This window comes from Nymphaea colorata, chromosome 5 (genome assembly GCF_008831285.2).
Source record: "Nymphaea colorata isolate Beijing-Zhang1983 chromosome 5, ASM883128v2, whole genome shotgun sequence".
NCBI lineage: Eukaryota > Viridiplantae > Streptophyta > Magnoliopsida > Nymphaeales > Nymphaeaceae > Nymphaea > Nymphaea colorata.
In genome coordinates this window covers 24,238,624-24,252,285 of record NC_045142.1, presented here as the reverse complement: position 1 = coordinate 24,252,285, position 13,662 = coordinate 24,238,624, and the positions used below count along the sequence as shown (strand labels likewise).

Here is a 13,662-nt window from a genome sequence, read left to right as displayed (position 1 = left end):
GGAAAGACTTCGGTCTCTCACTCGGCGGTAGGTTTCCTTCTGACCACTCAAATAGTTGGAAGAAATTGAGCGGGCTGGTCAAGAGGCAAATCTCAATAGGGGACAAGGTGTGAAGCTCTGACTTGATTGCTTGGCTGAGAAGGCCCTCTTATCCAAACCATTCCAGAGCACTTGTTTCTACAATTGAGGCTGTTCTTTCACAAGGATCACAATTATTTAAAAGATCTCATGACAATTTTTGTGCACTTAATTTGTTCAGCAAATTGCACCAAAGGGGATAGCACAAATGGGTTGGCTGCGACACATTTTGCACAAAAAAAAATCGGTTTTAAAATTTTAAAAAAATTTACTTGTTTTATATAAAAAATATAAAAATTTTGAAAAATGATATTTGGATACTGAGTCAAAATTTTAAAACTTTAATTCGGTTATGAGTCCGCCGATGCACATTAAAAGCGCATCGTATAAATCAGGTCCGACCAAGATCCGATCCATTTATTCGATGCTGAGGACAAACGGATCGCAATCGCCCAATTCTATGTCGACCATAATTTGAAGGCTTTCGTCCCTTGGAGCGCGAAACGTGAAGTCAAATCCCTTCGTACTCTTCCAATTCTTTTGGACCAGTGGGCCACTAATAAATTAGCGGCAGAAAGAAATTCTCCGTTTAACCTCACGTTTGCTTAATATTCCAAAAGAACCTTGTAATTTGAAAATGCCCCCCGATGACCTTTTCACTTTCCACCTTAGCTCATGACAACTGACAAATCGCGTGAGAAACATTGTTCGTTCCTCACAGGACACCATCAACATAATGACCAAATTATGTGATCTAGTTCTCAGAAATCAGTCTCAGGCCAGCCGGGAGCCTTTTCCTGAAAAGAAAATTGAAAATCAACTTAGCTTGTTTTTGGTGCATGAAATTAGTTATAGCTGCCCCATTGATCTAGTTTTTATGTTTACTCTATGATTAGTTTATACGTGCATACGCGTAGTCCTAAAATGGTTCCCTCTTATTTTGGTGCTGTTGGATGGCTGTGCAAAGTCATGCATGATCTACGAGCAAAGTCGGAATCCTTGAAGTGTAAGCTTTTCCTCTTTCTTCTTCATGGAGGATTCCAAATGGTATTCAAATGCTTTTAGAATGCCATTACCCACATCCATTTCCATTACAGGATAGGCCGCAAGGAGTTGAAAGCTCAATGAAGCACGAGTGTTTTCATGAGGGACAGATTTTTTTTCAAAACAAAGGATCACAGCACATTGTGTGAGAGACCAAAGACCTATAAAGAACTAGCTTTTGAATGCAAAAAAGAGTTCTGTAAGCAAATGCCAATGTTCTACAGACAGAAAATCAGGTACTAGTAAACTTAATATTACTACCAGCGAAGACATTATCATACTGTAGATTAACAATCCCTGTGCTGGACGAAGAAGCATATGACTTTTTGTACCTGATCAACAACTAGAATGGTTTGTTTTTACCATCTTACGTAGGTTGTGGATTTTGACCCATCTCTCAGAACAACTTTCTTAACTGCCCAGTGATGTCTAGCTCTTGTTAGACCACTTCCACCAATGTTCTGTACTAGTCATTCTGTATTTCTGCTTACACTTACACCTTCCCTAGACACAGAGATGTGGTGCTGCAAGCCACAATACCTCCCGTCTCCAAAACAGTTTACTAAACAGCAAGACGATCTATTGTTTAGAATTACCCCATAAATCAGTCCTGTGATTTACCAGAAATCCTTGCAAGTGCAGCGGCCATCTCTGAAGCAGTGATACCGGACACGATCCCTTACTATTATCTCACGCTTATAAACATGTGAAATAAGCTTGGTTGCAGAGTGACAGTCCTCACAGACACGGAGGTTCTTCGCAATTCTGATGGGCGTCCCAGGCGCTGTGCTCAGTATTGCAAAAGCAATAGCTAATTTCTCGCTGTGATAGCACAATGCACTTTCTTTCTCCTCCTCTTCCATGTCAAGCAACACCTGGCTGGCAATTGGCAGGTGACCAGCCAACTTCAACTTTTTTAGTATATCGTCTAACATCAGATATATTTCCTTCTTCTGCGGGTGGGATCCATCACCTGTAACAAACTTGTGAATCATCCCATTAAGATGGATCAGACTGTACCCGGGAACTGTCTTTATCCCTCTATCTTTCATCAGTTTTCTAACCATTGAAACATCATCCCATCGACCAGCAGCTGCATAGATATTTGACAATAGAGCATATCTACCACTATTTTCTGGTTCCAACTCTAACAAAATCTTCCCCACTTTCCCTCCAAGTTCAACATTGCCATGGATCCTGCAAGCACCCAATAAAGCTCCCCATACAGATGCATTCGCTTTTATGGGCATGGAACTAATAAAATCTTCAGCCTCATCCAATCTACCTGCCCTGCCTAGCAGGTCAACCATGCAGCCATAATGTTCTATAGTCGGCTTTATCTTGTAATTCCGCTTCATGGTATTGAAATAATGAAATCCTTCTTCCACCAATCCCGCATGAGCACAGGCATTTAGAACACCAAGAAAAGTGATCCCGTCCGGTGTTATTTTCTCATTTTGCATTCTTAGGAACATCTTGGTTGCAGCATCAGCATGCCCATGCATTGCAAGCCCATGGATTAAAGCATTCCATGTAAATACTTCTTTTCTAGTGATGTTCTCAAAGACCTGTAATGCCATTGGTAAACAGCCACATTTTGCGTACATATCTACAAGTGCAGTCCATCCAACTGCATCAAGTTGCATTGAATTTCTTTCAACGTAAGCATGAACCCATCTTCCCTGATCCAACGCACCCAAATTTGCACATGCAGAAAGCACGCTTGGTAGCACAAATCTACTTGGTGGAATCCCCTTGTTCTGCATCTGCTGGAACACTTCCAAGGCTCTCTCAAAGAGCCCATTTTGAACATAACCATCAATCATTGCGCTCCAAGACACATCATCCTTCTCAGGAATATCGTCGAACAGTTCACGCGCAGACTCAATCATCCCACATTTTGCATACCCAGATATCATAGCGTTCCAAGAACCTGTACTTCTGCTGCAGGGCATCTGTTCAAAGAGTTCCTTCGCCGCCTCCAACTCCCCCTGTTTCAGATACCCATCAATCATAGCGTTCCATGACACAACATCCGATTCAGGACACTGGTCTAGCAGCCGACGCGCCTCTCTCACACGTCTACACGAGGCGTACATCTGAATTGCAGCACTCTGAATATGACCATCTCTCCAGAGGCCCAGCTTCAGCACGTGGGTATGAATCTGCTCCCCTTCTTCTACAGCCCCTGCAACGCAGCAAGCCTTGAAGACGATAGGCAATGTATACTTGTTGGGCACATAGTCTTGCGCCACCATCTTGTAGTACAGGAAGATGGCTTCCCTTGGGGCGTCCTTGTGAAGGCACCCTCTGATGACGGCATTCCATATAAACGCGTTTGGCCTGGTCGTTTGATCAAACACTTGGAGTGCATACCCCAGACTGCAGAGACTACACTCGGCACATCTCTTGGCAAGAGCAGATATGAAATGGTTGTCGTCGGCAAGGCCCCTCCTGAGGATTTGAGCATGAATCTGCTTGATTTGATACAGAGACAACGAATTTGAGCCCAAAATGCTGAGGATTGTGCGGGTGGGTGCTCGGGAAGATGGTGACGGAATTGAAGAAACGCACACTTGGGTAGCCTCCATTTGGTACTGGACATGGAGAATTGCTGAAGATTTTCATGGTGGCTATCTCTGTGGATAACAAGAAGACGGGGAGATTGACGTGGAGCCGCAAGAAACGAGTGTCGTGTTTTTTACCTCATTGGATATTTTAACGATCTTACTGCAACGGATGCTTTTACTCGTAGCGTTAGATGTTCAAATATCGCGATAAATACGGGCAAAAAACAAGGCACTAATTTTAATAAACACTAATTAGTGCCTTTCAAGCAATGTCACAGATATCGTGAGACCTTCAAAAATATCACGATATTTATGAGGAAAACAAATAAAATGAAAATAATGAACGTCTCTTGATTTCCTTGTGTTTTTCAGTATTTTTTGATAATTTTTTCACTTTTTATTAAATTTTAAACTTTTTTTTATTTTCTAAAAACTTCCGAGATCTTTTCTGAATTTTTTGTGAGAAAAACAACTTCGCTAAGAAAAACTCAAGTCACCTGTTCAGTTTGATGTGGGCACCCCACTTAATTTTTAAGTCATCACAATATAAATTATAAACTTTTAAAATGAAACTTTTGATGGACTGGTACTCCCAGTTGCCTTCGATTCTTCAACCCTAAAAAAAAAAAAAACAGTTAGGGTGAATCACGTGGAGAAGTAGTTTAACCACTACGAAAAGACGAAGAGCGGTGGGCAATAAACTGGAAAGGAGTAAAGGACCAACCTAAGATTGTGTTCTTCTTTCCTGATTTTCTGGTAAAAGCCTGCTTAGTGATCACCATTTTATCGATTCACTAGCTCAATTTACGTAGAAGTGATTTTCAATCTAGCGACGCCTGATGCTTGGGCGCCAATTAAACCTTAAGGCTTGGCATTTAAGATTGATTTCCATGCTGTGTGATACTTAGATAATCAAAGTGTTAAAATGTAGGACTTATGTTGATGCTATTAAAATTGGTGTGTCTACATTAACACCAATTGGTATCGCGTGTGAAGGACCATCAGATATTTTACTTTTACACGCAACTCTAGTCGCCATTCTTCATATCTGATTTACTAGTAAGCTTTACGAGGTATGCCTTATATGCCGCTTTTGGACAACCTTCTCAACAACTAAGAGATCCATTTGAGGAACACGGGGACTAGTTGAAGTGATGATCCTCCCATCAATTGAGATAATGAAAAATCATTTCAACTTTATTATGGCTTAATAGTTATATCAAATAAGAGGATGACTCATTTCAATTGTTGTGGGCTCTACTCTTTTGGAGTGCAAACTGTGAACGTATGACATTCTTATTGATGGGTATACTCTCTCTACCTAGGTTCCAAAACGAACCTGGATTTCGATTTCGGTGGTAAGGAGAAAGAGAGAGGCGATTCCACCTCTTTGGCTTATTCCCTATTGAAGATAACGCTCAAGGAAACATTGTCGCTCGCGAAACTGTTGCCGCTCCTCTTAATCAAAAGATTAGGAAAGAAAATCAGAGGTGTAACCAACAATATCGTCAAGATATTGACGCTAATCAAGATCCGAAATGGATGACCCCTGTATTCCTTTAAATGTCAATGGAACCTCCCACACAAATGATTGAGGCGTGTGAGAGAGAAACTACTGTTCGTGGATGTAGACTCGTTCCTGAGTCGAACCACGTTAAAACTCTCTGTGTCTTTGTGTTTGCCTCTATCTCTTTTATGGTATCAAAGCCAGCACTTACAGCAGTGAAACTCTGTAGCAAACTTGGTCGTCCTTCTTTTCTGCAACCACCTGGTGTTTCAGCAAGCAATCCAGCCTACAGCGGGTCCAAAAGAGCAAAACGAGCCCAAGAATGCTCGATTTGGCCCAAGATCGAGCTTGGAAACTGATTTTGAAGTTTCGTCGCAGTATTCTGCTCTTTTTCCGGGCGGTGTCCGTTTTCTGGCGATTTCGAAGAATCCCGGCAAAATATTTTGCCATGTTCTTCAGTCGCCGGTGAAGAACCTCGGTTTCATGTCATCATCAGCGGGACACGACAGGGATTCGTGAGTCCTGTCGAGTTTCACGCAGCCACGCCAGCACCACTCGATGAGTACCACCTCCGTGTCGCATTAAACATTGTCTTCAACCGACACCGAGTCCCGCTCAGCACGTGTCGGCCTTCTTCAACACGATCAACATCGTGTCATTATGTCCTTGCCCTTTCTTGCACGTGTCCAGGCGTTGACACAGCCCGAAATCAACCTTCTCACCAGCGAAAAAGCTAAAACTTGCCAATTTCAAATCTTCGGTGCTAATTCCTTCGACACTCATTTTGGACGATCTTATATTCATTGGAATCGTCTTCTTCTCGGCTTTCTACCCTCCAAATCTCAGATTTTTCTGAGTTGAGACCAGGGCGGGCGCTGTGGATTTTTGAAGTGCCACAAGTCTTTGCAGTTGCAAGAACCAAACAGTTGTGTGGGTTTTCAAAAATGGCTAAAAACAATACCAATCATGCATCAAAGTCTGCTACACCAGACACATCTCCAACTACAGGTCAAATTTTTCCAGTTCTTCCTACGCCTACAAATCTTCAGTATTTGCCTTCCATTAAGCTTGCATCAGACAATTATTTGATTTGGAATCTCAGTTTATGCCTCTCTTTAAGAGTTATAATCTCATGGTTTCATAGATGGTAAACAACCATGTCCCTCTGAATGGATTGATGACAACAATGACTTAAAATGTCGTAATCCAAAGTATGATGAATGATACAGATTAGATCAGCTTTTATTAAGTTGGATTCTTTCATCTTTAACTGATCTTGTTCGTAGTCATGTTGTGGAAATTTCTTCCTCTCATGAATTATGGAATACCCTCAAACGTATGTATGTCCACTCAAGAGCTAGAATCAAACAATTGAGAAACCAACTTCAGAACTTAAGAAAAGACACTGAAACTATTTCAAAATATTTCTGCAGAGCAAAAAGTATTGCTAACCAATTAGCTCTTGCATCCAAACTAGTAGATGATGATGATTTGGTCACCTGCATCATGACTAGTTTACCATTAGAAGAATATGGGTATCTTAGAACTGCTTTGAACACCAGAGTTGATCCTATTAATATGGAAGACTTGCTTGCTATGTTGCTTATTCATGAGGCGCAATTGGATGAAGTTGATAATCTCCCTATTGGAACTCCATCAACAAATTTTACTGTGAAAAACCAAAATTTTGGTGGCAATCGCTTTAAGCATATAAGAGGTCGCAATAAAACTCAAGATTGTTCTTTAAAAAATCAGGTTCGATCTTGCTTTGCTTGTGAAAATAATGGTCATATTGCTGCAAATTGTCACACTATTTGTCAAGCATGTAATCAGCCTGGCCACGGTGCTTTGAAGTGCAAAACATATAAAATGCAGAAATTTGATGCTACTCCATCTATTGAAGTTCATACCGCTGATGCCGATGGATAATTTGATCATGGAGGATGGTACCCTGACTCTGGAGCCACCCATCTTGTAACACCAGATTTCAACAACTTGATAATCCAATCTACCTACAACGGAGGAGATCAAGTTCGCATCGGAAATGGCCAAGGTTTGAACATTAAACACATTGGTACCTCTGTTTTCTCTCATCCTGATTCCAAGTTCATCATTAAAGATATTTTACATGTGCCATCTATCACCAAAAATCTGCTTTTAGTACACAAGTTTACCAAAGATAATGATGTGGCCATCTATCACCAAAAATATGCTTTTAGTACACAAGTTTACCAAAGATAATGATGTGTTGCTTGAATTTCACTCGCACTTTTGTTATGTTAAGGATGCCAAGACAAGACAGGTTCTTCTCAAGGGAAATAATGAGCGCAGGCTCTACAAGCTGCACTTGGGAGATATTGGGAGTCAACCAGCAGCTCTACTTGGTGAACGAACTATGCAGCAAAAATGGCATGAGCGATTTGGGCATCCTTCCATGAAAATCGTGCAACATGTCCTTAGTAAATATGGGCTTCCTTCTAGTTTCAATAAATTTGAGTCTTTGTGTGAAGCATGTCAAATGGAGAAGAGTCACACACCTTTTTCTAGTTCAAATGAAATAAGTGGACCATGAGTTCTTATATTTTCTGATGTTTGGGGCCCTGCACCAATTGCTTCCATGCAAGGATATTATTATTATGTACATTTTGTTGATGACATATTGATCACTAGAAGCTGCCCCGCCGCCATTCATCAGCTTGTATGTCAAATGATGTGTGCATTCTTTATAAAAGATCTTGGGCATCTACATTATTTTCTTGGAGTTGAAGCATTGTTTCCACCTCAAGGACTCTTTCTTTTTCAATGCCAATATATGCAAGATCTTCTCAAGCAGAGCGCCATGGTTGATGTCAAGCCCCTTCCTTCGCCTTTAGCTATTGGCGAGAAGTTATCTAAGTTTGATGGCACGTTGGTACTTAATCCTACTCTATATCGCCAAATTGTTGGTGCTCTCCAGTATGCTACCATTAGCAAACCCGATCTTACTTATGCTACCAACAAGGTCTGCTAATTTGTGCAAGCTCCTACCACTGTTCATTGGGCTGCCGCATACTTCGCTACATTAAGCACACTCTTCATCTTGGGTTCTTATTCGGCCATCCTCGCGCCTTTCACTAATAGCATATTCAGATGCCGATTGGGCTGAAAATCCCGATGATCAAAGATCTACTACTGGCTTTGCCATTTTCCTTGGAGATTCCTTAGTTTTGTGGTCTACAAAGAAGCAAAATACAGTTGCTCGCTCAAGTACTGAGGCAGAATATCGGGTGTTGGCCTCCACTGCTGCCGAAGTTCTCTCCATATCATATTTTTTACAAGAGCTTCATCACCCTCTTTCCACCATTCCCCAGCTCTTATGTGACAATATGGGTGCTGTTCAATTGACTTCCAATCCGGTTTTTCACCAACTCACTAAGCATATTGAAGTCGATATTCATTTCATCTGGGATCATGTGCAAAATCATCGTCTTACAGTTCATCATGTTCTTGCTACTGACCAACTTGCTGATACAATGACCAAGCCCCTTGCTTGCTCACCATTTGAATCCATTCGTGTCAAGCTTAACGTCCTTCCTCGGCCATTCAGCTTGAGGGGGCTATTGAACATAACGCTCAAGGAAACACTGTCGCTGGTGAAACTGTTGCCGCTCCTATTAATCAAAAGATTAGGAAAGAAAATCAGAGGTGTAACCAACAATATCGTCAAGATATTGATGCCAATCAAGATCCTAAAAATCAAGAAATGGATGACCCCTGTATTCCTTTAAATGTCAATGGAACCTCTCACACAAATGATTGAGGCGTGTGAGAGAGAAACTTCTGTTTGTGGATGTAGACTCTTTCCTGAGTCGAACCACGTTAAAACTCTCTGTGTCTTTGTGTTTGCCTCTATCTCTTTTATTCCCCTACTACAGCTCAATTATTTTTTTTAAGTTGAAATTAGCTTATAAATGTTTAAAGTACTAAAATTTCTTTTCTAGAGTATAAAGTTAAAAATTTGCACCCACATCTACTAATTAAGGAGAAAAAATTGAATGAGCTAATAAAAGTTCTCTAGTTTTTAGATAGGCAATGGAGCATGAGACCATTGAGTTGATGTAGCTGAGAGTGAATACTCACAATCTAATTGTTTTGGGTGAGCAGGAGGTTATTGCCACCACCACTCAAGCCAAGGCCAACACCTTCCCTCTCTGAACATTGTGAATGTCCGATTTTCTTTTTATTTATTTAAAAAGGAAAGAACTCGTTATTAAAAAATCATGATCTAAATCATGTTTTCTTTTAAACAAATGGAGAAAGCCAAAAGTTAAATCACGATTAAGGAAGTGTTCATTATTAAAACAAGAGTCATCAGCCATTGTTTCTCATAAACATTACACGTTGCTTTGGTTGCATGAGTCAAGCAATGGCAGAGCCAGAAATTTTGGCAGCGCAGTTATTTAAGCTTATAAATTGAGGCCAAAAGTATTTCACTTGACCTGGTTTACTACTGAAAATAAGGGTTTTTGGAAAAAAGAAAATTAAATGAAGAAATTAACAAGAAAGCATAGTGGGATAGACTTAATCAGCGATCCGAATCCAAAACCATTTCATCGGATCTGACAAAGAAAACCAATCCGCATTATTTGAATTTGGAATTTGTATTTGGATCCACAATAACTGAAACCGTATGTTAGTCCTGCATCTGATTATGATAGACTGACTGAACACTAAGCGAATGTACAAAAGTATCGGACCCTGTGCTAGTTGGATCTGAATACAAACTTTGAAAAATTGGTTCGACTTTAAGTTTTTTTTCAAATTTAATTATATGGGAACCGATTAGGTCAACCATTCATATGCCAAAAAATCAAGTTTTCAGTAGATTAAATTGAACGGAAGAGTGATTTGAACTCCTAAGTGGCATATACGTAAGTATTCTGAATATAAATGCATGCATCCCTCGCCTATAGCGTGACATGCAACTTATCGCCCCCACCTACAATCAAGCAGGATCTTACGTATGACTCTGGATATTTTAATAAAATAATGACAAATAAATATGTTTGTTTTTATTAAAAAAAAAAAGCTCAGAACAAGCCAATGCATCTTGACCTATATAGCGTGTTGTTAGTTTTGGCTCTTGATATGAGTTGGAAACCAATATTTGCACCATTAACATTTATATTAGGCCACGTTTGATGGCTTGGATTTTTTCTGAGGGAAGATTTTTTCAAGGGAAAAAATCCAGGGTAAGTTTACCTAAGGTAAAGTTTCCTTTTTCTATTTTCAGGCCATGTTTGATGGCTTGGAAATCTTTTTGGAGGTAAAAAATTGAGTGTTCGTGAAGCCGGACATCCCTCATCTGGAGAAGGGGATATCCATGCCAGCGCAGGGATTCAATGTCGAGGACTCGATTAGGGCATCTTTGATACGCCCAAATTACACTGATGAAGATAAAGGATAATCATGTTAACAATCAAAATCATGTTTTGACGCCCACCACACCAATGGAGTTTTATGGGGAACGCAGAACCGCCCCTTCTCTTGTTCAATCAGCAGGGAGGCAGGTTGGGGCAAGATGGACGGAGATAGAGAGAGACAAGGAGCAAGAGGGAATGGGAGGTAGAGAGAGAGAGAGCAAAAGAGGGTTCACATTTCATACTTGAACAAGAGAGTGAAGGAGACGCTGCCGTGAGCTCAACCAAACTCGGTCGAGGCAGGAAGAGGTGGTGGCGACAGAAGAGGAAGAGGCGGTGGTGACAGAGACGAGACAGGACACGAAGAATGAAGGTAACGGGCAAAAAAAAAATCCTTGGAAAAAAGTCGGACCCCTCGGGGTCCGACTTTTTTCCAGGGGAAACTTACCCCGATCGAGCCTTTTTTGAGTGGATTTTTTTTCTGCGTTTGATGACACCGGTTGAAGCCGTACGAAATTGAAAAAAACCACCCAATCTACAGTATTTTTCTTGGCTATCAAACGTGGCCTAAGTTAGAAACATATATGTATGATTATAATTATATGTATGATTACAATGTCTTTTCTTGCATATACATATATGATATATTTATACACATACACACAAGAAAATTGGTATTTCGAGGACCAGGTGGGTCAAGGATAAACCCCAAACATCTTAAATCATTGTTAAGGTATATTTCAAACTAAAGATGAACAAGCTACAATGTTTATAAATGCTAAATTGAGTCTTAGTTGAAGTAGTTCATAAAAGAATAGATTCTTCCACTAGTGAAATATTGACGTTATAAGAGCCATTCGTTTTTCTATTGCTATAGGAACACCATTCCTTAAATGAAAAGATTTAAAGTTAGAATATATTTACCATCCAAGCATTCTCAAGATCGCATTTGTATGACTGGATTGTAGAAAAAAAATGCATAGCAATCAATTTTGAGGGGACTGGTTTTTATCTATGACACAAGATTTCGCATTCTTAGATGTTTTTGTTTTCTTCAAGTTTGGATGGATAAATCATTCGGCCTATCAGAGCATGCCACCCTTTGGCACTAGAAACCGAAGCAAGTGTGAGTTACATGTGGGTTGTGGCCTCTAGTAACCTACTTAATACCCCTTAACTATAATTTTTCTGGCTCCGCTCTTATCAAATAATAAGCTTAATCATTCTCACCATGTATATTCCATCGAGTGGTCATGATAAGAGGAAAGGCTGGACAATGGAAGGATTTTACTTCAATGTACAATAGCAGAGCCATAAAAATTAGCTGGAGGAGCACTTGTTCAAAAATACTCATATATATATATATATATATATATATATATATATATATATATATATATATATATATATATATATATATATATATATGGAGCAGAGAGAAATATGTGGTAATTCTTTGTTGATAACAGTAGCTGTAGGGGTCGGGATTCGCATGTTTGGGCGCTAGTGTAAAGTACGGTTATCAACAAAGAATACATTAGTTATAATTATTTAGTACTTTCTTTTCTTTGCATATAAATAAAATGCATTTACTCTTTACATTTTCGATATGCATTAGAAGCAGACACGTGTACATTGCATGTCCATAATTGTTAGACAATTTTAATATAGTTCAAACTCTTAAAATTTTATGTTTGTGTAAACTATGAATGTTTGATGTTTTTTTCTTTATATATAAATAGAATACATAAAAATATGCATGATATATGCATAAGCCATAATTATTTGGTATTTTCTTTTCTTTGCATATAAATAGAATGCATTCACTCTTTACACTTTCGACATGCATTAGAAGCCGACACATGTACATTGCGTGTCTATAATTGTTAGACAATTTCTGTAGGGTTCAAACTCTAAATTTGATGTTTGCATAAACTATGAATTTTTGATACTTTTTTCTTGGTATATAAATAGAATGCATAAAAAAATATGTAAGGTATCTGCATTAGTCATAATTATTTGTTACTTTCTTTTCATTGCATTATAAATAGAATCCATTTACTCTTTACGCTTTCGATATGCATTAGAAGCCAACACGTGTACATTGCATGTGTATAATGGTTAGAAAATTTCAGTAGGATTCAAACTCTTAAAATTTGACGTTTGCGTAAACTATGAATGTCTAATGTTTATTCTTTCTATATAAATAGAATACATTAAAATATGTATGGTATTTGCACAAGCCATAATTATTTGAAACTTTCTTTTTTGTGCATATAAATAGAATGCATTCACTCTTTACATTAAAATATGACATTCTTATTGATGGGTATACTCTCTCTACCTAGGTCCCAAAACGAACCTGAATTTCGATTTTGGTGGTAAGGAGAAAGAGAGAGGCGATTCCACCTCTTTGGCTTATTCCCTATTGAAGATAACGCTCAAGGAAACACTGTCGCTGGCGAAACTGTTGCCGCTCCTGTTAACAAAAGATTATGAAAGAAAATCAGAGGTGTAACCAACAATATCGTCAAGATATTGATGCCAATCAAGATCCTAAAAATCAGGAAATGGATGACCCCTGTATTCCTTTAAATGTCAATGGAACCTCTCACACAAATGATTGAGGAGTGTGAGAGAGAAACTTCTGTTCGTGGATGTAGACTCGTTCCTGAGTCGAACCAAGTTAAAACTCTCTGTGTCTTTGTGTTTGCCTCTATCTCTTTTATGGTATCAGAGTCGGCGCTTACAGCAGTGAAACTCTATAGCAGACTTGGTCGTCCTTCTTTTCTGCAACCACCTGGTGTTTCAGTAAGGAATCCAGCCTACAGTGGGTCCAAAAGAGCAAAACGAGCCTAAGAACACTCGATTTGGCCCAAGATCGAGCTTGGAATCTGATTTTGAAGTTTTGTCGCAGTATTCTGATCTTTTTTCGAGCGGTGTCCGTTTTCTGGCGATTTCAAAGAATCCCGGCAAAATATTTTGCCATGTTCTTCAGTCGCCGGTGAAGAACCTCGGTTTCATGTCATCATCAGCGGGACACGACAGGGATTCGTGAGTCCCG

At 39.4% G+C, this 13,662-nt stretch overlaps 1 protein-coding gene across 1 annotated transcript; it reads right to left on the bottom strand.

Annotated features, from left to right (window-relative positions):
- Positions 1–1,150: 1,150 nt before the first annotated feature.
- On the bottom strand, positions 1,151–3,856 carry LOC116254541 (pentatricopeptide repeat-containing protein At5g66520-like). Its single transcript, XM_031629993.2, has one exon. It carries the CDS (start codon positions 3,711–3,713, stop codon positions 1,740–1,742), a length of 1,974 nt encoding a protein of 657 aa, XP_031485853.1. The 5' UTR covers positions 3,714–3,856; the 3' UTR covers positions 1,151–1,739.
- Between the last annotated feature and the right edge of the window lie 9,806 nt (positions 3,857–13,662).